Source organism: Macrobrachium nipponense, chromosome 9, assembly GCF_015104395.2.
Source record: "Macrobrachium nipponense isolate FS-2020 chromosome 9, ASM1510439v2, whole genome shotgun sequence".
Taxonomy (NCBI): domain Eukaryota; kingdom Metazoa; phylum Arthropoda; class Malacostraca; order Decapoda; family Palaemonidae; genus Macrobrachium; species Macrobrachium nipponense.
In genome coordinates, this window is record NC_061110.1 from 65,440,076 (window position 1) to 65,465,598 (window position 25,523).

At 47.4% G+C, this 25,523-nt stretch overlaps 1 protein-coding gene across 4 annotated transcripts in view; it reads right to left on the minus strand.

Moving 5' to 3' along the window:
- Positions 1 to 25,523, minus strand: part of LOC135218436 (SPRY domain-containing SOCS box protein 3-like) — a 222,151-nt gene that overhangs the window by 125,046 nt on the left and 71,582 nt on the right. For all 4 annotated transcript variants that reach the window (XM_064254749.1, XM_064254750.1, XM_064254748.1 and 1 more), the window contains one exon: positions 24,521 to 24,626. In XM_064254749.1, coding sequence (XP_064110819.1) covers positions 24,521 to 24,626 — 106 coding nt within the window. The remainder of the gene's footprint in view (positions 1 to 24,520; positions 24,627 to 25,523) is intronic.

Sequence of the window (25,523 nt, forward strand, 5' to 3'; positions counted from 1 at the left end):
AATAAAAATAATTATGGGAGGAAGTAGGATCCGTCCTATCCTTCCGGCATAAGCAGGTGGCAGGTTTACAAGAACGAACCCGAACATTCTCCAGGGATGGGAATGGGACTAGAACATACAAATAAAAAGTAAAAGTGTATTTTATTCTGTGTAGACAATTATCTTACTTTGGGCTTTATTAACCCCCTTTTGCAAACATATCTGTTAAGCTTGGATATAATTCTCTGTTATGTTTTCACCGGCTGACACAGGTCGATCCCAGAAAAGGGATTTTGATGAAGGAAAAATCTATTTCTGGGGGAAGACCTGTGTCGCCTGGTGAACCCAACCCTTTAATTTTTACATTCCCTACCCTGGTTAATCCAAGCTAAAAGGACTATACCAGGAATGAGAAGAGCGCATGGGTATTAGTAGTAGTGGCGAGAGGAGTTGTCGGTGGGTTTCGTTGTAGCGGCTCCCACTGCGGAAGGGGATTTTGGGAAGGAATCTTCTAAGTGGCGAAGTCCCTGTGTATTGTGGTTTCCACAACGCCCCTTTACTTATACCGGCACCTCTCGGGGTGATCGCGCTGAGGGTGATAACTTCAGCATAACAAGCTAGCTTTTTCTCTGGTATATCTAGAAGTATTTATACTTGAAAAATGAACTACAGGGATTTTTCACCAGGCGACACAGGTCTTCCCCAGAAATTGATTTTTCCTTCGTCAAAATCCCTTTATCCCTTTATTAAGACATTCGACGAGATGACGATCAACGAAGGCTACAGTTCTCAGCAAGTCTTCAACTGTGATGAGACAGGCTCACGCTCGCACTTTGTTCAAACGCCAGTGGGGATTGCAAGGTGAACCCCCTACTTGTCTATCATTCGGAGACTCCTCGAGCCTTCAAGACCCACAAAGTGCTAAAGGAGAAGTTTCCAGTGATGTGGAGGGCTAATGCAAAAACCTGGGTAACAAGTCTTTTGTTCACTGAGTGGGTAAATCTGTGTTTCGGCCCGACAGTGAAGAAATTCTTGGAAGAGAAGCGCCTCCCTCTGAAATGTGTGCTGTTGTTGGAAAATGCCCCTGCTCAACCTCCTGGCCTCGAGGAAGATATCCTAGTGGAGTATTCTTTCATCAAGGTTCTTTACTTCCGCCTAACACCACCCCTCTCCTCCAGCCCATGAACCAGCAAGTGATACCGAACTTCAAGAAGCTGTATACGAAACATCTTTTCAAGAGATGTTTCGACATCACCGATACCACAAACCTCACCTTGCCTGAATTTTGGAGGGAGCATTTCGATATCGTAATATGCATCTGACTCATCGATCAAGCTTGGCAGGAGGTTTTGAGGCGAACCTTAAATTCTTCGTGGAGGAAACTCTGGCCTGATGCTGTATCCGCCCGAGACTTCGAGGGATTTGACGTGGGTGAAGCTGGTGCAGATTCAGAAACAGTTGACGATCCTGAAAGTTTCGCAACCAGATCTTGACGAGATCGTTGCACTCGGCAAGTCCATGGGGCTGGTCATCGACGAGGACGACATCAATGACCTTCTCGAGGAGCACCAAGAGGAGCTTACGATGGATGACCTGAAGGAGTTGGAGGCCATGCAACATAACGTCGTTCAAGAAGAGTTCTCTAGAAGCGGCGAGGAGGAGGAGGAAGACGACCCTATGACAACAGCAGAAATTAAGGATGCTCTAGCTGCTTATCATAAGGTGCAATCATTTGTAGAAAAGAGACACCCCGAAAAGGCTTATACAGGTCGTATGCTTGTGCAGTTCGATGACGTTTGCCTGAGTTGTTTCAGGAGCATTTTGAAAAAGCAGGCAGAAGCAATCTTCCTTGGATAGTTATTTTTTAAAGAGGCCTTTAGTAGGAGTAAGCAAACAGGAAGATCCAAGTGATACGAAAAAACAGAAAGTTGAAAGTGGTGAAGAAATTGAAATTTTGTATAGAAAAAAAAAAAAAAAAAAAAAAAAAAAAAAAAAAAGAGCAAAGTATATAAATAAAAGATTAAAAAAAATGTAAAAATCATAAAAAGGAAAAAAAAAAGAAATTTAATTTTAAGTTTTTTGTAAAGATTAGTCTTAATGTTTCCTGACATTTTTTAATGTGTTTCGTAAAGTTAAGTGTACGTACTTTTCTGCCGTTTGTCTTCCTCCTCTGTCTCCACTTTTGGAGATAGCCTCACTCGAAAGTAAGGTTCCACCTTTTACTACATACGTACGTATGTACGTACAGTATTTCTTGTATACCATGTACACTAATACACTTTATTTACAGGTACTATGTAGTGCATATTAGTAGTACGTATTAAGTTATGTTAGGTATTGAATGGTCCAAATTGTTGTATTTCATTGTTTATTGGTCAATTTAGCTTTATTATAAAATTTACTGGGGTGTTTTTGTAGGGCTTGGAACGAATTAGGCAATTTACATGTAAAATGCGGTTCAAGATACGGAAAGCTCAGGTTTCGAAGGCCGCCTCGGAACGGATTAATTTCGTATCCCGAGATACCACTGTATATATTATATATTTTCAATAGAACAACAAAGGGTTTTTAAAATAGAATGTGGCAATCTTGCAACACAGATCAAGAGGTTCAAATTAGACCAAATCACTAATCAAAATAAGTAATATCAGACACATACATAAAGCAATGGTCTGTACTACTTTGTATGAAAATATTAAAAACAACAATACCAGTAAACAGCAGACAGTACAAAGATAAAGGTCAATCCTCTCGCCTTACCTACAGCTCTGCTATACTTACACCTAACTTTCCAATTGGTTCTGAATTTTAATTCTTTTGTTTTGTACCTTCTTTACCAACAAGTTTTGTTAATCAAGCTTCAAGTAAAAAAGGGATTTTGACGAAGGAAAAATCTATTTCTGGGCAAGGGCCCGTGTCGCCCAGTGAAATGTCCCTTTAGCACACATTTCTAAGGTAAATATTGCTAACATTACCAGAGAAAAAAGCTAAATTGGAATATCAGAATATTCTGACTCGCTCACCTTATATAAAAGGTGTCGGTATGGTTTCAGGGCAAGTGAAACCACTACCACGGGTCTCTTACCATTTAGATCCATCCTTCTACAAAATCCTCCTACCTGAGAGGGCCGATGCAAGGCCCGCACCCAGCTACGACTACTACTAGCGCTCCCGACGCCATCACTAGCGCCTCTACCGGTCATCCTTGGAGTTAGCCTGTCAAGCTTGGGCCCAAGGGTGGGTGTAAAGTAGGGTGGGATTTCAATAGGCGACACGGGCCCTTGCCCAGAAATAGATTTTTCTATTGCTGGGAATTTAAGAGCTTCTAAGTACTTGAGGTAGTGACGTTTGAATACTGTCGGAGATTTCCAGCCTGTATACTTTTTCAGATCATCAAAATTCATATGTTGAAAGTAGTTAATCGAGGCAGCTACTGCCCTAATATCGTGAACCTTGGGAAACGAGTTTGGGTTGCCTTGTTTAATAAAGTATAAAATTTGTTGCCTAACACCTTTTAAGGAAATGGTGCCACCCTTTTCCCTCGTGAACAAAGGGCCAGAGGATCTCATGGCTGTCCTGGTAAGATATGCTCGTAAGGCAGTAACTGGACATAAGGAAGGGTCCTGAGGAAGAGGAAGGATCTTCCAAGGAGCCCATCTCATTGATGGATCCTCATTTTTAGCCAAGAATTGACGATCTGGAGAGAGTAAAACTTCTCCTGACGGGAGATATTCTATATAACCTGAGTCTCTAGATAGAGCCGACAGTTCAGATACCCTGGCTCCTGAGGCCAGACTTAGAAGAAAAGGGATTTTGACGAAGGAAAAATCTATTTCTGGGTGATTGGCTCGTGTCGCCCTATGAAAGATCCTTATATCATTCTTTCTAGGTAAAATTAGCCTAAAATTACCAGAGAAAAACAAAATTAAGAAAAATGTCAGTAAACTGACTCGCTCACTCTTAAAAAGAAGTGTCGGTATGATATAGGGGCGAGTGTGGAACACTACCACGAGACAAACACCAATTAGAACTTCCTATCAGAATCCCCCCAAGAGAGAGCTGATACCAACGGGCGATGCAGCCTCTACTACTACTACTAGAGGACGCCACGGACACGGCAGCGCCCCTTAGCGGACATCCTTAAATAAACACTAAATACATCTTGTCCTGCAAGGGGGGGAAACAAACCATAAAAAAGGGGGGGTTTCATAGGGCGACACGAGCCAATCACCCAGAAATAGATTTTTCCTTCGTCAAAATCCCTTTTCTGGGCTCAGCTCGTGTCGGCCTATGAAAGAGTACCAGAGAAACAGACAAGATGGGAAAAAAGGAAAAAAGGAACAAATGAAAAGCAGAATAAAATGATGGATATAATAATGTAAATCAATTACAGCATACAAACTAAGCACTTAAACTAACTTATACTAAAGAGTAAAATAATAGAACGTTAGTAATCTTAAAGTACTTAAATGGTAATTACAGTAAATTACAGTGATGCATGTAATATAAATAAAAGGGGATTTACTTAATAAAATTACAAAATATACAAACTCATGTGTCCTACCCTAGCATAAAAATAAGGGTAGATACACTGAAATCCATCATTAATACAATAATTGCAAAATATACAAACATATTGTGTCCTACCCTAGCATAAAAATAAGGGTAAGAACACTGAAGTTCATCATAAATACAAAAAATGGTGAATATATACAAACATATTGTGTCCTACCCTAGCATAAAAATAAGGGTAGGTACACTGAAGTACATTATCAGTACAAGTGTGGTTCCCTGTCCCTAGCACAAAAAAAAAATAAGGGACAATCCACTATATGATTCAACGGCTAAGGCTATGATATTCGAGTAGCCTGGCGATAGGGTGAGGCATGTTGGTTGATGTAGGTAGAAAGGAGACCTGGATCTATACTACAACTACTATACAGTAATCAGGGAAACTATGTTTCCCGCTGCTACTGTTGCTGAAGAACTTTAAGATTCAAGGACTTTAAATAATGCCGTTTAAAGACTGTCGGGGATTTCCATCCAGTATACTTTTAAGATCCTCAAAATTCATATGTTGAAAATAATTAATCGAGGTGGCTACTCCTCTGATATCATGTGCCTTTGGGAATGATTCAAGGGTTGGCTTTCTTAATGAAGTAAAGGATTTGTTGTCTAATACCTTTTACTGACAAGGTACCACCTTTTTCTCTCATGAAGAGAGCACCTGAGGATCTTGAAGAAGTACGAGATAGAAAGGCTCTAAGAGTTGATACTGGCAGAGAGAAGGATCCTGTGGAAGTGGGATAAATAACCCTTCCAAGGAGCCCACCTTGCAAGAGGATCCTCATTTTTAGCTAAAAAAACTACGATCCGGAGCAAGTAGAACTTCTCCTGATGGAGGAATTCCACATGACCCGCATCCCTGGATAGAGCCGACAGTTCTGAAATTCTAGCTCCTGAGGCTAGGCTTAATAAGAATAATGTCTTCCTCAGGAGCATTATGAATGTACAAGCTGAGTTGTCAGTATCTGAAGCTAGTTTGAGGACATCATTTAAGAACCATGAAACTGTAGTAGGCCTTGTGGAAGGTCTAAGTCTAGCACAGGCTTTGGGGATAGATGTGAAATAAGAATCAGTCAGATCTATCTGAAAACCTACTTGAAAGATTTTCTTCAAAGCCGACTTATGAGTGGTAATAGTGCTAGCTGCTAAACCTTTTTCAAAAAAACAAGGATCTGAAAAAGGATATAGCCAGGTTAACTGTCATGGTTGTAGTGTTCGATTCTTTCAAGAAAGATGCTAATTTTTTGACAGCTGAGTCATATTGTCTAATGGTTGACTCTCTCTTATCTGATTCCAGGAAGAGAATATTCTGTGGATCAATATCAGCATCTTTATTAGCCGCAAACTTCATGAAGTCCATAAAGTTAGGGTCTGGAGAATTCCTGAGGAAGCGAACACAGTCCTCATTTGTACTGATTGTGATAGCTTGGGATTGGGGATCCGTTGAGGTCGGAGACCCAATTCCAGAAGGAGAGGATACCAGTTGCTCTTGGGCCAGTCCGGAGCAATCAGAGCTACTATCCCTTTGAAAGACCTTAGTTTGCTTAGGACCTTCAAGAGAAGATTCACTGGAGGAAAAATATAAATTCTCCTCCACTGATTCCAATCCAACGACAGGGCGTCCGTGGCATAAGCCATAGGATCCAGGTTGGGGGCCACATAGCAAGGTAGCTTGTGGTTCGCTTGTGAGGCGAAGAGATCCACTTGAAGACCTGGGACTCTCCGGCCTACCCACTGGAATGACCCGTCTCGTCCAGAGACCACTCTGATTGCCAGAGGAACTGACCGGGACAGGGGCGTCTGCTATCACTTATTCCTTACTCCTGCCAGGTGAGTGGCAGACAGATGCCATTTGTGCTTGTTTGCTAGAGCAAAGATGGCTATCATGACATGATTCACATGCTTGGATTTGGACCCTCCTCTGTTGATGCAATGAATGAACTACTACTGCACTGTCCAAAACTAGCCTTAGATGAGACTTCTTCGAGGGAAGCAGTCTCTTCAGTGTAAGAAATACTGCCATTGCTTCCAACACGTTTATGTGGAGCTGGCGAAATTGAACTGACCAAGTCCCCTGAAACTTGTTTGAACTGAGAGTATCCCCCCCATCCGGACAGAGATGCATCCGTGCTGTGAATTGTTAACACTGGGAGGGGATATTGAAAGGGGTACTTTCTTGGCTAAGTCTTTTACTTTTGACCAAGGCCGTAGTTGGTTGCGGAGGACCTGAGGGATTACTGACAACTTGTCTCGATATTTGGAGTTTGCTCTTGACCGCCAAATTCGATTTATATCTTTCAGCCTTGCTTTCAGAAGGATATCCGTCACCGAAGCAAACTGAAGAGACCCTAGGATTCTCTCCTGGTTTCTTCTTGACGTTTGCTTGCATTTGAGAAATTGCCTGACAGATTTTGCTATTTCCTTCCGTTTGGCCACTGGAATTGACAGATTGTGGGAAGACAAATCCCATTGGATTCCTAGCCACTGAAAAACGAGATTCCGGAGTAAGTCTGGATTTCGTTTTGTTTATCTGAAACCCCAGATGTTCCAGAAAGTGAACTACCTTTTTGGTGGCTTTGAGACATTCCTCGACTGTTGGTGCCCAGATCAACCAATCGCGAGGTATGCTGCTACCATGATTCCTGAGCTCTCAATTGTTGAACAACCACTTCTGCTAGTTTTGTGAATACCCTGGGGGCTACATTCAGACCGAAGGGCATCACTTTGAATGAGAATGTTTGATTTCCTAGCCTGAATCCTAGGAATGGGCGGAAGTGCTGGCTATAGGGATATGATAGTATGCGTCTGTAAGATTGATGGAGCATGTGACGGCTCCACGCGGAAGTAAGGTCCTTACTTGCGAGAGGTAGCATCTTGAACTTGTCGCAACGAATGAAAGAGTTTAGCTTTGACAAGTCTAAGATTACCCTTCTTTTTGTTGAGCCTTTCTTTGGCACGCTGAATAAGCGACCTTGAAATTTTAGATGTTTGACTCTCGCAATAGCTCCTTTCTGAAGGAGTTCTTCCGCGTAATCTGTCAATTCCTTTGACGGTATCTGATGGATGATTTGATTGGAGGAGGATCTTTGATTCCAACTCCCAGACCCAAATCCTTTGGACACTATGCTCTGTGCCCAATTGCTGAACCCCCACCTGTGGCGGAAGAGGAACAGCCTCCCTCCTACCTGGGGAGCCTCATTGTTGATGGGCGGGTTGGCACCACGCCCACCTCTGAACTGTCTGCTCCTCGTACCCCTTCCTGCGCCACGTTGACGAAAGTAACCTCTCGCCCTACCTCTCGGCTGAGTGTAGCCTTGAGCCTCATATGCAGGGTTGAAGGCCGGCGAGATAGCGTAGGAAGTGGATGGCTGAGATTGCGAGGGCAACAGGAGGATAGGCTGGTTCTGCTTTGAACTGGCAGGTTGTCCCTGTTGGGTAACCGGGACCGCCTGCACAAATTGCTGCTGTTGCTGGAGTTTTTTATATGGCTGGAACCTCTTACCAGCCTTCTTTTGTTTCTTGCCAGCAGTGGGAACGGATTCCTGTTTCCTCTTTGAGGAAATACCCCACCTAGCTCTAAGGCTCTGGTTGAGCCTAGCAGCTTCATGGTGTACCTCGTTCACCGCGGACTCTGGGAAGAGATCCGCTCCCCACATGCTAGCGGCCAAGAGTCTATTAGGCTCATGCCTAATGGTACACTCCTGTAGGACATGCTTCCGGCAGTTCCTCCTAGCCTGGAAGAAGTCAAAAGCGTCCGTTTTAGAACCGTCTGGAACTGAGATTTCGCCAGAATCTTAAACAGCGGTTCCGGTAGCATAAGAGAGGGCAGCCATTTCCGTGATTATAAGGGAATGAGGGACCTGCCAAACCTGGTTCGCGCATCAAACTCTGCCTGGATTAGGGAATCCGGCAGCCTTGGTAGTTTCTCGCCGAACTGGTCCATGGCGCAGTCCGGTTTGAGCTTACCAAGCGTGAACGTAGCTGGCAAGTTCTCCCACAATTCTCCGAAGGCCGGGAAGAGCGGAGAAGTAGACTCCGCCTCCCTCAACTGTGGATGGGCTCATCCTTGAGGACTGCCTGAAGGGACTTCTCCACTAATTTCGTAGCGAACGGAAGAGAAACCTCCTCTTCCGTCGCGAAAATAGTGAAGGGACTCTTGTAGGCCTGGAGTTTGGTGTTCGTACACTCCCAGTCCTCAAGGCAGTGAACCCATTCCCGCTGAGCGTGATCTCTACTATACAAGACCGACTCCTTAGAGATCTTGTCTTCCCTCGTCAGAGCCGTTGGCGTCAGCCTAGCATAGCCGATGAAGGTTGCGTCAGACCCGGAGGGTAAAACTCAAAGTCCTCAATCCTTCGAGTTCCACACTCCGAGATAAAGAGATCATTCCATCTTTGAATGGAGCGTAGGCAGCTACTCTCCATGGGTTCTCCATAGAGAAAGCTGGCAAAGAGTCATAAGGCGGGAGTTGAAGAATCCCGGTGCTTGACGCTGGGGAGACTGGGGGAGGAACCTGAGATAGCCCAGCTACTCGGTCCTCATTTTCTCTCATTCTGTTAGAGAGATCCTGGATTGATTGGCCAGATTGAGACAGAGTGTTTGACAACTGTGCAAACATCTGCTCAAACCGTGACCCCAGTGCGGAGATTTGCGAGCCTACCAGTACGCCCACCTGTTCCATCACCCCTCCTGCTGAAAAAGTAGAGGGATCAAAGGTGCTAGTACCTGCTACCCCTACCGGCGTAGCCGGAGTGGAAGCGGTGGAGGCGGGAGAAGGCGCAGTGACTCGGCGGGTGGAGCGCGAGCTTCATCCGTTCGAAGCCTTGCTTCTGGAGCTCTTTGGGTGAGAAGAGCTCGGCCTTGCTTTCACCGCATCGGCATAGGAAGTCGACGACTTCTTAGCCGAAGAAGACGAAGACGACTTCTTAGAAGTCGTCTTGGCTAGAGTCTTCGGTTCTCTCTGTCCCTTCGCCTTTGGGGGTACAGAGAGAGCGGTGAGAGCGGGTAGGGATCTCAGATCCCACAAAGCCTGGAATGAAGCACTAGAAGAGGGGACAGGAGAAGATCCAGAAGCACCCAAGGAAGGACCTTGGGGCGCCCGACACACCTACCTCTACCAACAAATCCTCCACTCCTACCGCCATAGGCTCGATGTTCAGGTCCAGGGCAGCGACGTCCGGGACCGACTCCTGGGAGGCTACGACGTCAAAGGATTGCTGGAGATCATGCTGGATGGAGGCTATCAGCGGGGCAGCGGACAAGGGGTCAACTAGCCCGTCGACTTGCCCGCGGGGAAGATCTTGGACGGCCAGCTTCTTATCAAGAATGTAGGGCTGGCCTTTGGCGGCGTCCTCCCCGAAGCCGCCCACCCACGCTTTCAGGGTGGCGGAGGGCGACTTCCCTCACACCGGTAGCCTGAAAGAAAGGCGAGATTAGCTGCCAATGGTGGAACAGGGTAACAAACTTACGACTAAAAGTTGTTAGTAAAATGATAAGTAAGCCTATAACGGACTTACCCCATCTCCCAGCTGACCGACCAGGTCGTAGCAGATGGCGCAGGCTTCAGGGTGCCAGACGATCGTCTCGTTGTAGGACGTGGCACAGGGGGCGTGAGACCTACACTCATCATGTCCACAGGGGTACGAAACAGCGTCGCGTTACACCCTAGGACCTGGGCAGTTGGTAGCCTGTAAGTGGAAAAGTACATGAGTACCAAGTAAACACTTACAGTCTAACAGATGCTCCGCTGGTGCCGGAGCGCTAAAGTTAGAATCAACCAGAGCCCCGCCAAAATACGTGTGGTAACCAAGGTTGTTATCCTAGGCCTATGGCTCCGCTGACGGCGGAGACACAAAAGGAAACCAACCGGAGGATGGTGGTAATGGAAACCACGACGGAAAATAGCGGGGATGGTAGATAATAATAATAATAATACACAATTCATTGTAAAATATGTATATTAGGGTATATCCTTACAATAATAATAATAATAATAATAAAACAAACCTCTCTCCAACCGTCTGCTAGAAGAGTGCGTAGGTAAGAAGTAAGCTCCCTTCCGGTAGCGGGGGAGAGATATAAGGATATAGTAGGCAAGCAACCGACCACTAGTAGTGCCCGCCCGCTAGCGGAGCCAGTAACCTATACCAAAGGTGCCCCGGCTGCGACGGAAAGGCTCCTTTCTTATAGCAAGGGGGGAGGGTGGGGGGGGGGGTGGCTGGAGCAACTGGGGAGGGGGGGGGGGGGGGGGCGGGGGGGGGAGGGGGGGTCTCGGCAAAACACGGCGGGTGCGCGAGGAGGGTGGGAGGGATGGCCTACTCCTCCCGCCTCACCTACTACCCGCATGGAGACCCTGAACCTCATGAGTGGTCGCCCTATATCCCCCCGCTGGGAGGAACCCCTGGCCACCTCCGAGAAGGAGAGAGAGAAGGCGACTGAGGTTGTCAAGACAACCAAGGGGTCCCCCAGCTCCTCCCTATACCAGAAAGGGGGGAGGGTTAGGGGCATGGGTAAGGGTGCTATGGAACACGTGACCGCAAGTGGCCTAGGCCGCGAGCAACACAACCGTGAGAGAGCCACGTGAACCAAGCTGAACCAATATAAGGAACAAGCACCTAGGCTAGCCCTAACCCCACCCTAAATAGAATAAATATGTACATCGAAAAGATGGAAGAGACACTTTTAGTAAAAAGAAGAAAGAAGCCCAGAGGAGGCAGCACTGTTCCAAGAAACAGAAGCCTACTCTGGAGCCAGCGATAGCCGATGAAGAGCAAGAGCCGGGATGCTGGGCCGGAATAAAAATATAATAATATAGCCCTAAATACCGAACTAAGAGAATGGTAGAAGGGCTAAACTAGCTAGAACTCGATGTAAAACAATGAACGTGATAAAGTAAGCCCATAAGTAAAAGAAGTCCCAGTATGGGAGGACCGGGAATTCTTACGAGGCAGCATGGCCGCCACGAGACAACCGGGGAACCGTATATGACCTATTAAGAGGAAAATACTGGTACCCGGAAGATAAAAAAGTGGTTTTACAATATTACTTAGAGTTTACTTAAAACTTAGCCGTGCATTTGCAGAGCGTTCCATCGTAGAAAATAAGGATAAATCCTGAAATAGTGCAACACAAGGAAAAAATGCGTCTTGTACGAAGCGCTAAAATTTAAGGATGTCCGCTAGGGGCGCTGCTGTCCGTGGCGTCCTCTAGTAGTAGTAGTAGAGGCTGCTCGCCCGTTGGTATCAGCTCTCTCTTGGGGGATTCTGATAGAAGTTCTAATTGGTGTTTGTCTCGTGGTAGTGTTCCACACTCGCCCCTATTATCATACCGACACTTCTTTTTAAGAGTGAGCGAGTCAGTTTTACTGACATTTTCTTAATTTTGTTTTTCTCTGGTAATTTTAGCTAATTTTTACCTAGTAAAGAATGATATTAAGGATCATTTCATAGGCCGACACGAGCTGAGCCCAGAAATAATGTTTTCCTCAGGAGGGTAAGAAATCACATGAGTTGTTATCAGTATCTGAGGCCAGTTTGAGAACATTATTCAAGAACCATGACACTGCGCTAGGCCTATCTGATGGTCTGAGTCTAGCACAGGCTCTAGGAATACTGTAGATGAAAAATAGGTGTCTGTTAGATCTATTTTAAAACCATATTGGAATATCTTTTTAATGCTGATTTAGTAGCAGTAATAGTACTGGCTGCTAAACCTTTTTCAAATAATGATCTAAAGAAGGAAATAGCCAGGTTGGTAGTCATGGTTTGAGATTCAGTCCCCCTCAGAAATTGGCTAGTTTCTTAACAGCCGAGTCATATTGACGAAGAGTCGATTCTCTTTTATCCGATTCTAGGAATAGGATGTTCTGAGGATCGATATCCGCATCCCTTTTAGCAAACACAGTCTTCATTTGCACTATTTGGGATACCTTGGGATTGAGAATCCGTTGAGGTCGGAGACCTAATTCCAGCAGGAGTGGGAACCAGTTGCTCTTGGGCCAATTGGGGGCTACTAGGGCGACTTGTCCCTTGAAGGTCCTGAGTTTGCACAGAACTTTCAGAAGAAGATTCACTGGAGGATAGATGTAGATCTTCTTCCATTGATTCCAGTCTATGGCCATGGCGTCCGTGGCATAAGCCAGAGGGTCCAGGTTGGGAGCCACATAGCAGGGAAGCTTGTGGTTCGACTCTGTGGCAAAAAGATCCACCTGGAGCCCTGGAATCTGCTGACAGATCCAATTGAATGATCGCCTGTCCAGAGACCACTCCGACTCTAGAGGGACTGAGCGAGACAAGGCATCTGCTATCACGTTCTTCACTCCCGCTAGGTGAGTGGAGGACAGGTGCCACTTGTACTTGGCTGTCAGAGAAAATATGCCTATCATGACATGGTTCACATGGCTTGATTTGGAGCCTCCTCTGTTGATGCAGTGTACTACTACTGTGCTGTCCAATACCAGCTTGATGTGAGATCCCTTGGCTGGCTGAAGTCTTTTCAGAGTGAGGAATACCGCCATAGCTTCCAGCACATTGATATGGAGCCGGTGGAATGGAAAGGACCAAGTCCCTTGTACCTTTTTGTACTGAGAGTACCCTCCCCAGCCGCTTAGTGAAGCATCCGCGTGGATAACTAATGCCGGAGTAGGGAATTGGAGAGGAATTGACTTTGATAAGTTCTTGACCTCCGCCCAAGGGCAGAGGCGTTTGCGAAGTATTGCCGGGATAGCGGACAACTTGTCCCGGGATTTGTTGTTTGCTCTCGAGCGCCAGACACGGTTTATGTCTTTGAGTTTTGCCTTCAGCAGAACGTCTGTTACTGAGGCAAATTGAAGAGAGCCTAGAATCCTTTCCTGGCTTCTCCTGGATGTCTGTTTGCACTTGAGAAATTGCCTGGTTGCCTTGGCTATTTCTTCTCTCTTTGACGACGGAATTGATAGAGTGTGGGAGTTTAAATCCCACTGAATGCCGAGCCACTGAAAGCGAGAGTCCGGTGTCTACCGGGATTTGGTCTTGTTTATCTGGAACCCTAGATGTTCCAGAAACTGTATTACCTTGACCGTTGCTTTGTGGCATTCTTCGATGCTTGTTGTCCAAACGAGCCAATCGTCCAGATACGCAACTACCATTATCCCCTGGGATCTGAGTTGTTGAACTACTGTCTCTGCTATCTTCGTAAATACCCTGGGGGCTACATTTAGCCCGAAGGGCATTACCTTGAAGGAGAATGCCTGGTTCCCTAGCCTGAAACCTAGGTACGGGTGGAGGTGTCTTGCCACTAGGACATGATAGTATGCGTCTGTAAGATCGATAGAGGTGGTGATGGCCCCACGGGGAAGTAAGGTCCGCACCTGCGAGATAGTCAGCATCTTGAACTTGTCGCAACGAATGAATAAGTTTAGACGGGACAAGTCTAGAATTATTCTTCTTTTGGTTAAGCCTCTCTTTGGCATGCTGAACAAGCGACCTTGAAACTTTAAATGCCTGACTTTTGACACTACTCCTTTCTGAAGGAGTTCTTGGGCATAATCCATCAATTCCGTTGTTGGTTGTTGATAGAAGGTCTTGGATGGAGGAGGGCCTTTGGTCCAGCTCCATCCTAGGCCTTTGGACACAATACTCTGTGCCCAGTTGCTGAACCTCCATCTGTGGCGAAAGAGGAACAGTCTCCCTCCTACCTGAGGGTTCTCACTGGCTTGGGGCAGGTCGAGATCCGCGCCCTCCCCGTAAGTGCTTCCCCCGGCTGGATGCTCTTCCGCCACCTCTCTGGCGAAAGGCACCCCTAGCCCTGCTGCCTCTTCCGAACCTATTAAAGGGTTGGAAAGATTGGCCCTCAAACACTGGGTTGAAGGCCAGAGAGACAGCAAAGGAGGTGGAAGCTTGACCCTGAGGAGTCAGCAGCAGAAATTGTTGTTGAGGCTGAGCCTTTGATGTAGAAGGCTGTGCCACTTGAGAAACTGGCACTGCCTGAACTACTTGCTGTTGCTGGGGAGCCTGGAAAGGCTGGAATTTCCTAGGCTTTTTGGGTTTTCTGGATGAGGAAGTCGACTCCGGCTTCCTCTTACTGGAGAGGCCCCAGTGGACCTTAAGACTCTGGTTGAGTCTTGTCGCCTCGTACTGCACCGAACTGACGACCGATTCTGGGAAAAGGTCGGCACCCCAGATCGGAGCCGCCAGCAATTTGTTCGGTTTGTGGCGGATGGTTGCTTCCTGCAGAACATGTTTCCTGCAGTTACGCCTCGCCACGATGAAATCATACAAATGTGATTTGGCTATAAGTTTGAACAGAGGTTCGTTACTATAAGTAATGGCTGAAACCTCTGTCATAACCAGGGTATTGAGACCTGGATAACCTGGTTCGTGCATCAAACTCAGCCTGAATGAGGCTGTCTGGAAGCCTGGGAAGTCTTCACTGAATTGTATTATTGCACAGTCCAGCTTTAATTTTCCGACCGTAAAGGTGGCTGGGAGATCTGCCCAAAGATCTTCCATACCAGGAAGGAGGAGTGACGTGGGCTCCGTCTCCCGGAGCTGAGGCATCGGCTCGTCTCTCACAGCGGCCTGCATCGTTAACTCCGTCACCTTTGTGGTGAACGGAATGGGGGTCTCTCCGTCCACCACAAATATGGTGAAAGCGCTCTTAAACACTTGCATCCTGGTATTAATACATTCCCACTCTTCCAAGCTTCTCAGCCAGTCCCGCTGAGCCTGATCCCGACCGAAGATTACGGTCTGCTTTGGGATCTTATCTTCCCTCCTCATAGCTGCCTCCGTACGGCGGGCGTAACCAATGAAGGGGGGTTGCAAGTTTGCTGGGTGGAACTCGAAGTCCTCAAGCCTTCGAGTTCCACAGTCCGCCAACGTTAGCATCCCATCCTTAAAGGGGGCATAGGACGATATCCTCCAGGGATTACTCGCCGTGTAAGGAGGGAGGGTGTTGTAGTCCGGCATGGCCTGAGCTGCCACACCGGGCTGAGGAAGAGCTGCCATAGGGTTTTCCCGGAGACCTGCAATGAGGTTCTCCTGGCTGGCCAGCCTTTCAGAGATGTCCCGGATCGACTGGCCTGATTCCTCAAAGGAAGAGGAGATGTGGGAGAGCATCTCCTGGAACTTGTCCTGAACCAAGTTCCCCACCAGACTACCCATTTGCTGCATAATGTTTGCAGTAAAGGCATCTGAGTTGAAGGAACTAGGTTCCTGCTTCTCCCTGGGAGTCTTAGGGCGCGTTCCTGTAGAGGTTGAAGGCTCAGGATCAGACAGGAGCTGGGCCTTGTCTCTGGAGGACTTGCCTCTGGACCCTTTGGAGTGAGACGACGACTTGGGTTTCTCTGCTCCGGGATGGTGAGCCGGAGTCTTTTGAGAACCGCTTGGAGCCGTCTTCTTAGACAGCGTCTGCTTCGTGCTTCCCCTTAACTTTAGGGATAGCCTGGGTGGACTTCGGTCTAACCGAAAGTCCATCCTCCGAGAATCCTTGGAAGGAAGAAGAAGAGGGGATAGGAGAAGAAGATCCAGAATTGCCAAAGAGTAAACCTTGAGCCCCTAGCAAACCTGCCTCACTCAATGTCCTACCTGCTGCCTCTACCGCCATGGGCTCGAGGTCCAAGTTTAGAGTTGCTACTTCTTCTACTATTTCCTGGTTCCCAGGGTCCTCCAAGGCTTGAGCCACTTGATATTGGATGGCGGCGATGTATGGGGCCACTGCTTCCGGGCCGACGTAGGAAGTCGTCTTGCCGCCGGGGAAGATCAGAGCAGCCAACTTCTTATCAAGGATGTAGGGCTGCCCCTTGGTGACGTTCCTACCGAATCCGCCGACCCAGGCTTTCAAGGTGGTTTGAGCGGCGTCCCTGACTGCTTGAGCAGCCTGAAAGAGAGGGTTAGTATAAATACTAAGCTAATTAAGACTAAAGTATATGATAATTCGTACAGATATATCACTTATTAGAACTGTGTACATATAGGCCAAAATTATACATGATAGTTGTTCTCCGGAGTTACCTAATCCACTAGGTCATAGCAAATAGAGCAACTCTCATGATGCCAGACTGCTATCTCTCCATAGCGGATGGCGCAGACAGCGTGGGTCCGGCAGACCTCGTGCCCACAGGGGTCCTGCAGGACAGCGTTACAGCCAGATTCCTGGCAATGGGTGGCCTGTAAGTGAACAGATACATGAGTATCGACACTAACTAATTGGACTAAGTCCAAGAAGTGATATATTATAACACCGGAGGACACCGGAGTTATTTGACATAAAAAGATTAGCCTCTGCTTGCTCTCCTGCCGTGAGTGGTGGGTGTCCGATAGAACTGGTAAACTAGTTTCAGTGTGTCTCCGGTGTTACCGGAGGACGGAAAATCACCAAACCAGTAACCTGTCTATACGCCGGAACGAGGAGTACGAGAACGGCGGGGGAGGAGCAGGTGGAGGCCAGTAAAAACTAGTCGGGGGAGCGTAGCTCCGCCGTAACAGATTGCAGATAAGCAGGTGGAGAACCCGGATGGTGAGCGGGGACTCCACCGACTTAGGAGAATAAAAAGAACGTAAACAATAAAAAATAAAATAAAGGTAACATGGAGAAAACATGCGGCAGAGCTTCTCTGCAGTCACCACACCTGAGGTCTGGCGGAACCAGAGGAACCAGCCGCCAGAGCGGTAGGGAGGGGTGGTGACTCGGGATGAGAGAGAGCTCGATCGGAAACTGAGGAGGTCCGAGCGCGGCCGAGCCGCGTGGCCAGCCGAGACCGACCGCACGGGAGACCCCTTTGGTACCGAAGAGTGAGAGCGGTACGGGCCGAGCCAGCCTCAGATGTCCCCCTTGCAGACTCCCGTATCCCCCCCGTGGAGAGGGGGAAGAAGGGAGGGAGCTCGGATGGTTGCCATGGGCAACGGGAGCGAGCAGTACTTTTCCCCTATGGGGGGAGAGGAAGCGTGGGGAACAGCAACCGGGTGGCTCGTGGCGATCGCCTGGCTCATCGTGAACGTGGTGAAGGCCACGTGGTGAGACAGGCCAGGCGGTCTGAGGTGGCCTAGGCTACCTCTACGTCTCAAACCATGCATCAAAACAGCCTAACACAACACGGGAAAGAAGAGAAGATAAATGAACAGACAGAGAGAAAGCAATGTCCTGGAGAAGCTAGACGAGCCAACCAAGAAGGGAGGACGCCTAACAACTCGGAGAGCTGGCCTCTGCCAATACACAGGAACGGAGGGCGGCGGCCAGGGTGGTCAGGACTAAAAGGAAGGACTACTGTCCTAAAAGGAGCCTAAACAGACCTAAACAAAGGAACATGCATGCATGAACACTGAGCTAAGGAGCTATGTAGGCTACGAGCTCAATAGAGCTTAGGAATCTCTGTGAAAAGCTAAGCATAAAATAACATGGTAAAGCTGCACAAAACATATAAATGTAAATATATATACTGCTGATATTCAAGCTACAATGGTATAGGAGACCGAAGAAGCATGAAACAATGAAACACGTGGGGCGAGCTGCCCGAGACGACTCTATAACCAGGCCGAAGGAGGCGCCGTCTTATAACCTAAATAAAAATGATTAAACGGGTCCCTGGCTGGCTAAATTTAAGTGAAACACTTCTAGCAGTACTTAACTTAGATGCAGCGATGGCTTGGCGTTCCATGATAGAGATAAATCCAAAAAGCAAAGCACAAAAACACAGTGAAGAAAAACACGTGTGAGCAAGATGGTGCTAACGAAAAGGATGACCGGTAGAGGCGCTAGTGATGGCGTCGGGAGCGCTAGTAGTAGTCGTAGCTGGGTGCGGGCCTTGCATCGGCCCTCTCAGGTAGGAGGATTTTGTAGAAGGATGGATCTAAATGGTAAGAGACCCGTGGTAGTGGTTTCACTCGCCCCAGAAACCATACCGACACCTTTTATATAAGGTGAGCGAGTCAGAATATTCTGACATTCCAATTTAGCTTTTTTCTCTGGTAATGTTAGCAATATTTACCTTAGAAATGTGGTGTGCTAAAGGGACATTTCACGAAGCGACACGGGCTGAGCCCAGAAATGACAAATTTTCTAAGACAATTTGTATTTTTCATAGCTACAATAGGATAATTTCTAGCGCCTAGCTGGATCCGGTTAAAAAACAGATGAAAGCAAGGAATCTTGTGATATCTGGCAACGCATGCGTATATCGGGTAAAGGAAGGTCAAAGACCATTCACCTACGATCACACATCAGTCTTTCCCAACTCAGGATGTCTTAACAAACAGAAGGGCGGCTAGAGGCGGGCAGTATAATGTTAAGACCTCAGGTTTGTAGCTATGAAAAATACAAATTGTCTTAGAAAATTTGTCATTTGTTCATACACGAACAAACCTTCGGTCTTAACAATAGGATAGACTTATACTTGGAGGGAGGTACAAGACATCCTAGACCTGCTGGGGGCCTACCCACCAGTCCAGCTTCCAGAAGAAATGACTTCTGGAGAGGGACTGAAGCCCGTTGAGAAGCTAGATAAATTGATATCTAACCATTCAGACCCTGAGTGATGTACAATGATATATGAGAGAACCATTGTATAGGGAACTAAAGAGAAACTTTGACTGTCTAATAGCAAACCAACACACCAGGGTTTGTACTACTCTCAACTCCTCCTTGCCTAGGAGTGGAGCATATGCTACCGAATAGAGGGTTTGATATTTGCATGATAAGTGACCACACTATCAGTATGACTACCTTACTCATTGTATCAGACCAGTCCAGCGAATGACATGTTAGGGGCAACTATGAGTACACAACCTGTTGGGCAGCCACCACAGGACCCAGGGAAAACGTGTCTGCAGATCTGTGGGCAACATCCTTAAGATAGAAAGAGGTGAACATGGACTGGCGTAACCAAGTACCAGTGGACCAATACCCCTAACGTCATGCGCTCTAGCCTGCACAGACGTGGTGGTGGAATCATCAAGAGACAAGTATGCCTGTCTGATGGCTTCCCATATCCAAAAAGAGATAGTATTCCTAGGCACCTCTTTCTTGTACGGCCTGTGCTAACAATAAGTCTGCGGCAGCCTGGTCCAAGGTGCCGAGTCCTTTTAAGATAGCAACGCAGGGCCCGGACAGGGTACAACAAACCCTCTTGAGCATCACCACCCAAAAGTCATTCAGTGATGGAATGGAAAACGAAATGAACTTGTAATCGTGCACAGAGGGATTTTGGGTCTTGGCCACGGATTCCAGGACAAATTCGAACGTCAACGACCCCCAACCCCTGGCGTACTTCACGTCATAGCTCAGATTGTGGAGCTCTCCTACCCTCTTGGAAGATGCCAAGGCCAGAAGGAAAACTGCCTTGAGCATCAAGTTCCTGTCAGATGAGCGACACAAGGGCTCATATGGACCCTTAGTGAAGCACTTAAGAACCAAGGAAACATCCCACATCTGAGGCTTGAGCTCTCTAGGAGAACTCGACTGCTCAAACCCCTTAACTAGCAAGGAAAGTTCCCAGGAAGAGGAGATGTCGATACCTTTAAGGCGTAACACCAAACTCAGGGCCGCCCTGTAGCCTCTAAAGACAGAAACGGACAAACGTTTCTTGTCTCTGAGGAAGGTCTGCTATTAGCTGAATAGAGGCTGCAAGTGGAGAAAAACCCTGTTGTGACACCAATCACAGTAGATCGCTTATTGCCTTGGAAACTGCAGAGGTCGACTTTCTGAGACTGTTGGACATATGCTCTGCCGTCCTTCTGAGAAAAGCCTCTCGCTCGGAGGAGAAACTTGAAAGTCTCCAACTGAGAAAAGACAGGGATTCTACTGACTGTGGAACACTTCCGCATGGGGCTGACACAGATGTTGCCAAGGGGGACATCTCCCTTGGAACCTCTGACAACTACAGCAGATCTGGGAACCACTCCGCTTGAGGTCACAGAGGGGCTACCAAAGTCATCCTGAGACCCTGTGAACTCATTAGCCTGTTCAGAACTTGACAGATCAAACAAAACGGAGGGAAGGCATACACCTCCAGGTTGTCCCAGGGATGTTGGAATGCGTCCTCTGCCAATGCTAAAGGATCTGGGACCATTGAATAGAATATCTCCAGCTTCCTGTTGAAGCGAGTCACAAAAAGGTCCAACATGGGTCTACCCAAAACCTGGAAAAGCTTGTCTTTACCACTTGATGAAAGGACCACTCAGTGTTAGGATCTGATCCCGACTACTGAGTTTGACTGCGACCACATTCAGTTTGCCTGGGATATACCTGGCTGAGAGCTCTACCGAACTGCTGACCGCCCACTCTTGAACCTCGACAGTCAAGCCATGAAGTTGACGAGAAACCAGGCATCCCTGTTTGTTCACATAGGTTACCACCATGGTGTTGTCCAACATGAGAACGACAGAATGACATTCTACCTTCTCACAAAACTGCTTCAGACTCAGGAAGGCTGCCTTCAACTCCAAGACATTGATATGTTGCTGCTTGTCCTCCAAATGTCTGAAGCGATGAGGTCGCCTACATAAGGCCGCCAAACCTGCGAGGGAGGCATCTGAGAACAGAAGGAAGCCCGGCGGAAGAGAACGCAGAGGGACACCCTACGAAGGATTTTGGTTGTCCAACCACCAACAAAGCACCAAGATGTGACTGTAAAATGGAGACAGACGCACCACTTCCTCTATCGTAGATTGTCCAGCATCTTCTGCACCTCCTCCCGAAGAGCCAAGAACTTCAGAGAATCTGGAGGATATGCCTTCGTGAGCTGTGGTTTGTCCGACAGAGGGGGAGAGAAATCGAATGGCAGTAGGTAACCCACCCGAAGGGTATCTACCACCCACTTCTCCGCCCATAACTCTGCCACTTGGCCCATTGACCCACTAGGCAACCCCCTCCGTGGCACAGGAGAGGCGCCTAACCTACTGAGGGCCCCATTACTTCTGCCCTTGGGCCCCATCTTGGCCTAAGGGAATGAGAACGAAAGGGACGTTGATCCTCTGACCAAGGCTGAGTCGAACAGGAAGGCCCTGCCAAACTCGAATTCCTCGATGGCCTACCAGGCGACGATCTTCTTGACTACTGCTAGACAGGGGGAGGAGGAGGAGCCGGATGTCTACGAGGACGAGACTGACTTAGACATGGCCTGGCGCACCAGTCTGTCCTTGGTGTCAGCCCGACGCTGGCCTATCGCATTCTATCAGCAGAAGGATAGCCAATAAATTAACACTGAGGTGAGCCATATATGAAAACACCTTGCCTCCGGACTGCAACAGATTGGCAAGAGAGGAAGCAGTCACCAACTCTTCTGGGGACCTGTCAGAAGCTATCTTGGCAATGACCACAGACCAGAAGTCCAGTCAAGAAACTGTGACCAGCATGGAAGCTGCCATAGATTCCAATGCTGAGGCATCCTGCGGAGACAAGGACGGAGCCACCGGCTACACCTGCTCCAAAGACAATCCCGGCTTCAGGCGAACGACGTCTGGGTTAAGATAGCACGACATAAAAAAAGTAGAGCTCGTAGCATAGTACTTCCTAGCCCCGTAAGAGGCGGGAGTAGTAACTTGGCAGAGCCTCTAGAGCGAAGCAAACTGTCCCAGTCCGAAACAGAGGTGTTAACACAAGCAAGAAGAAGGGGAGACAACCGAGCCTGAGACCTACTTTCCAAATTGTTGAACCCACGAATGAGATCGACAACTTCCGAAAAGGAAGACAAAAACTCTTGCGTGTCTCCCTCCTCCTGCTCTGGTAACAGAGTTAGACGATGAAAAGGATGAGAAGGATGTGTAGGCTCCTCTAAGGTACCTTCTTCATTAAAATTAATGGTAGGATCAGCAGCCAAACAGCCCGAAACACCAACTAACCTGTCTGGGCTGGGTCCACGCGTTGGCTCCCAAGACGAACCCACTATAACACTACGAACATCACTACGTTCTCCTCCAACAGATGATTCATTAACATGTCCGTAAATGGTCACGGGCATAGCCGACTTATGAACGTGAGTTGGAGAGGAATCACGAACACTCGAGATCGAAGGAGAATCCTCGAGAATCGAACTCTAAGAAGCATCAGTGCGAGGGGTCGGCAAACACTCCTGCTGCAGCAACTTTACTCTCACCACCTTCGACCTATTGACAGACGCCTTGAGATCCTTACGACGATGATCAGGCCTTGGAGAAGAAGTAGCATTTGCATCAAGTGCATGGACAGGGGAGGTTGCAACATGCTCGCGATGTGCATGGACGGTGGAGGTTGCAACATACCTGAGTCGTGCACGGACGGGGGAAGTTGCAACATGCCCATGATTCAATGCAGAGGATGAAGCAGCTGCTGCAGAGTACACAATGGAAGATACACTACACTCTCAGGGGAGTTTGCAACATGCTCGCGATGTGCATGGACGAGGGAGGTTGCAACACTTGAGACGTGAACGGACAGGGGAAGTTGCAACACGCCCGTGATTTGATGCAGAGGACGAAGCCACTAACACTCTCTGAAACACCAACATTCTTGAGAACACATTCTCGTAGTTCCTCCCTCGTAGGCGAAGAAAGAGCAAAATCCTTAGCCTTTGAACGCTTGATACGCTGACGTAGCGCAGAGGGGGAAGAGGGAGAAGATAGCACTGGTTCCGTAAGCGATCTCTTCACAGGAGGTGAGGACGAAGCAATGCGTTTCCTTCCAATGCTCCCAAATAACAAGGCAGCCAACTTAACATCCATAACAGAGTCCAACCTCTTAAGCACTGCCTGGCATATAACCTCAGACTGATCTGCAAGAGAAGGCTCTGATGACATGGAAGGGAGAAGTAGCGAACGGGGCGGCAGAGATGACATCACAACGGAGAGAGGCAGTGCTCAGATGATGACTGGGAGTGACGTCACAAGTGGTGATGACGTCACGGCCTCCCCTCGGTGAGAAGGGGAATCAGACACCACTGGCAGAGGAATACGCAACGATGGATCCCATGAAATCACAGCTTCCCTCCAACTCGAAGAAGTGGCAACAGTCACTGGCAGAGCAATACAAGATGGCTGACCTCGACTATCCACGAAGACGAGGCCGGGAGGAGGGGGGGATTGCCTGGCCAGCCTGAAGAGGAGGGGGGGTAGCGAGCCTCCAAAAGGTGCACAAGCAACCCCTCCAGGATGGGGTACACCCTAGCCCAAGCGTCTTCCAATCGCCGCCATCTTGGACACCTCCAACTCTGGAAGAAATGATAAAGATGAAAAAATAAAGCCTCCCCCTTCCCAGGAATCAAATTAACTCCCGAACAAGAAGGGGCGACATTACAAACATCAGCCTGGTGGCCTCCCGATATTTCCAGCAACGAATCAAAGAAAGAAAAGGGAGGAGACACAGGAACAAGTTTACTATGGGGGTTGAATACTGCAGAAGACGAAACATCAGGAAGGGGCGAGAAACCTTCCCATGAAGGAAGAGTCGAAACCCTCCGATGTTCTCTCTTGCCATAAAATTACTTCCACTGCTCTTAAGGCCATGCCTGGCATCCCATGCAAGGATTCATAGTACATAAATTAGAATGGCACCTACTGCATGATGGGGGGTCAGCCGTTGCCGAAGCCAAAGACAAGAACACAGAAAACCTGGAATTCCGGGGCACACACGTGGACGAGGCCTAGAAGGAGCAGAAGAAGCCATAATATCTGCCAAACACACACACACACAGACACTAAACGCAAGGGAAACGGGCAATGAACTGGGTAAAGGCCAAGAGAGGTAAACTCTACTCTCGCCCAGGCGGTCGAAGAAAGACTGATGCGTGATCGTAGGTGAATGGTCTTCGACCATCCTTCACCCGATATATGCATGCGTTGCCAGATATCACAAGATTCCTTGCTTTCATCTGTTTTTTAACCGGATCCAGCTAGGCGCTAGAAATGATCCTATTGTTAAGACCGGAGGTTTGTTCGCATATGAACAATAATGGTTTATTATTCAGTAAGAATATAACTGAAATTCTGCCATTTACAGTCTACACTTCAAACACTTTTAAATAACCTACCATATTACCATCTGATGACCTTTCCACTTTTATAGTCCAGCTGTGGTAGTGGTTGTCTGTCATGGGACACTCAGATCGAACTACAATAATCCCACATACTGAAACCCTGCAATGGAAAATAATCTATTACTTCAAAATATTAACATTGCCCTACAAGCATGTCTTTGCTACTATGAAGACCTTAGACTCGACAGCTACTAATTACTAAAAAATACACATTGTTCATAATTTCATTTTATCTATGCTGCACCTGGTATATACTACTCAGTTCTTCATCTGACAGTTAAATCATTCACCAGACAACATAAATTAACTTGTTTTCTGTGGAGAGTACCCCACAACTGACAGGAGCTTTTACTTGCGAATTCACAAACATCAAGCACTGATGAGCTACAGATTTTGGTGAAACCAATGGTATATATCCCAATAATTTTTTAGTTTTGCACATGTCCATAAACTGTACAACCCATTTCTCTAGTTTATCATACTGAACTGTTACTTTCGTGGAGGCAACACTTTAACTCTACAGTCATTTTACCTAACTGAAGAACAATCAAGGGTACTAAGTATCTTATAGCTTTTTAGATTGAGGTGTGTCAAACACTTCATAGTTACACTTTCCTGTAGAGGTAAATGTCTATATGATACCCTCTCTAACTCATGCTAAGAAAGAAACTGATATTGTCTGTAAGTCTACCTTTTTCAGGCACTTTCCCCAAAACTACAAACTATCCATAACTTATGTCCTACTTGACTTTGTTCCGCATTATTCATAAACATGTTTTTATAATAAAACAAGCTTTTAATTATACTTACCCAATAATTACATAGCTATAGTTTCTGTTATTCGCAGCAGTATAGATTCAAATTTCGCGGTAGCAACACCGATAAGTATGTAGGTGACATCAGTCTTGCCCCCTAGCAAGAAGGTTAGGAACGACATAGCCGATTATCTCATTCCGTTTATGCTTATGTCAATCAGCGGGAAGGAGGGAGGGCTCTG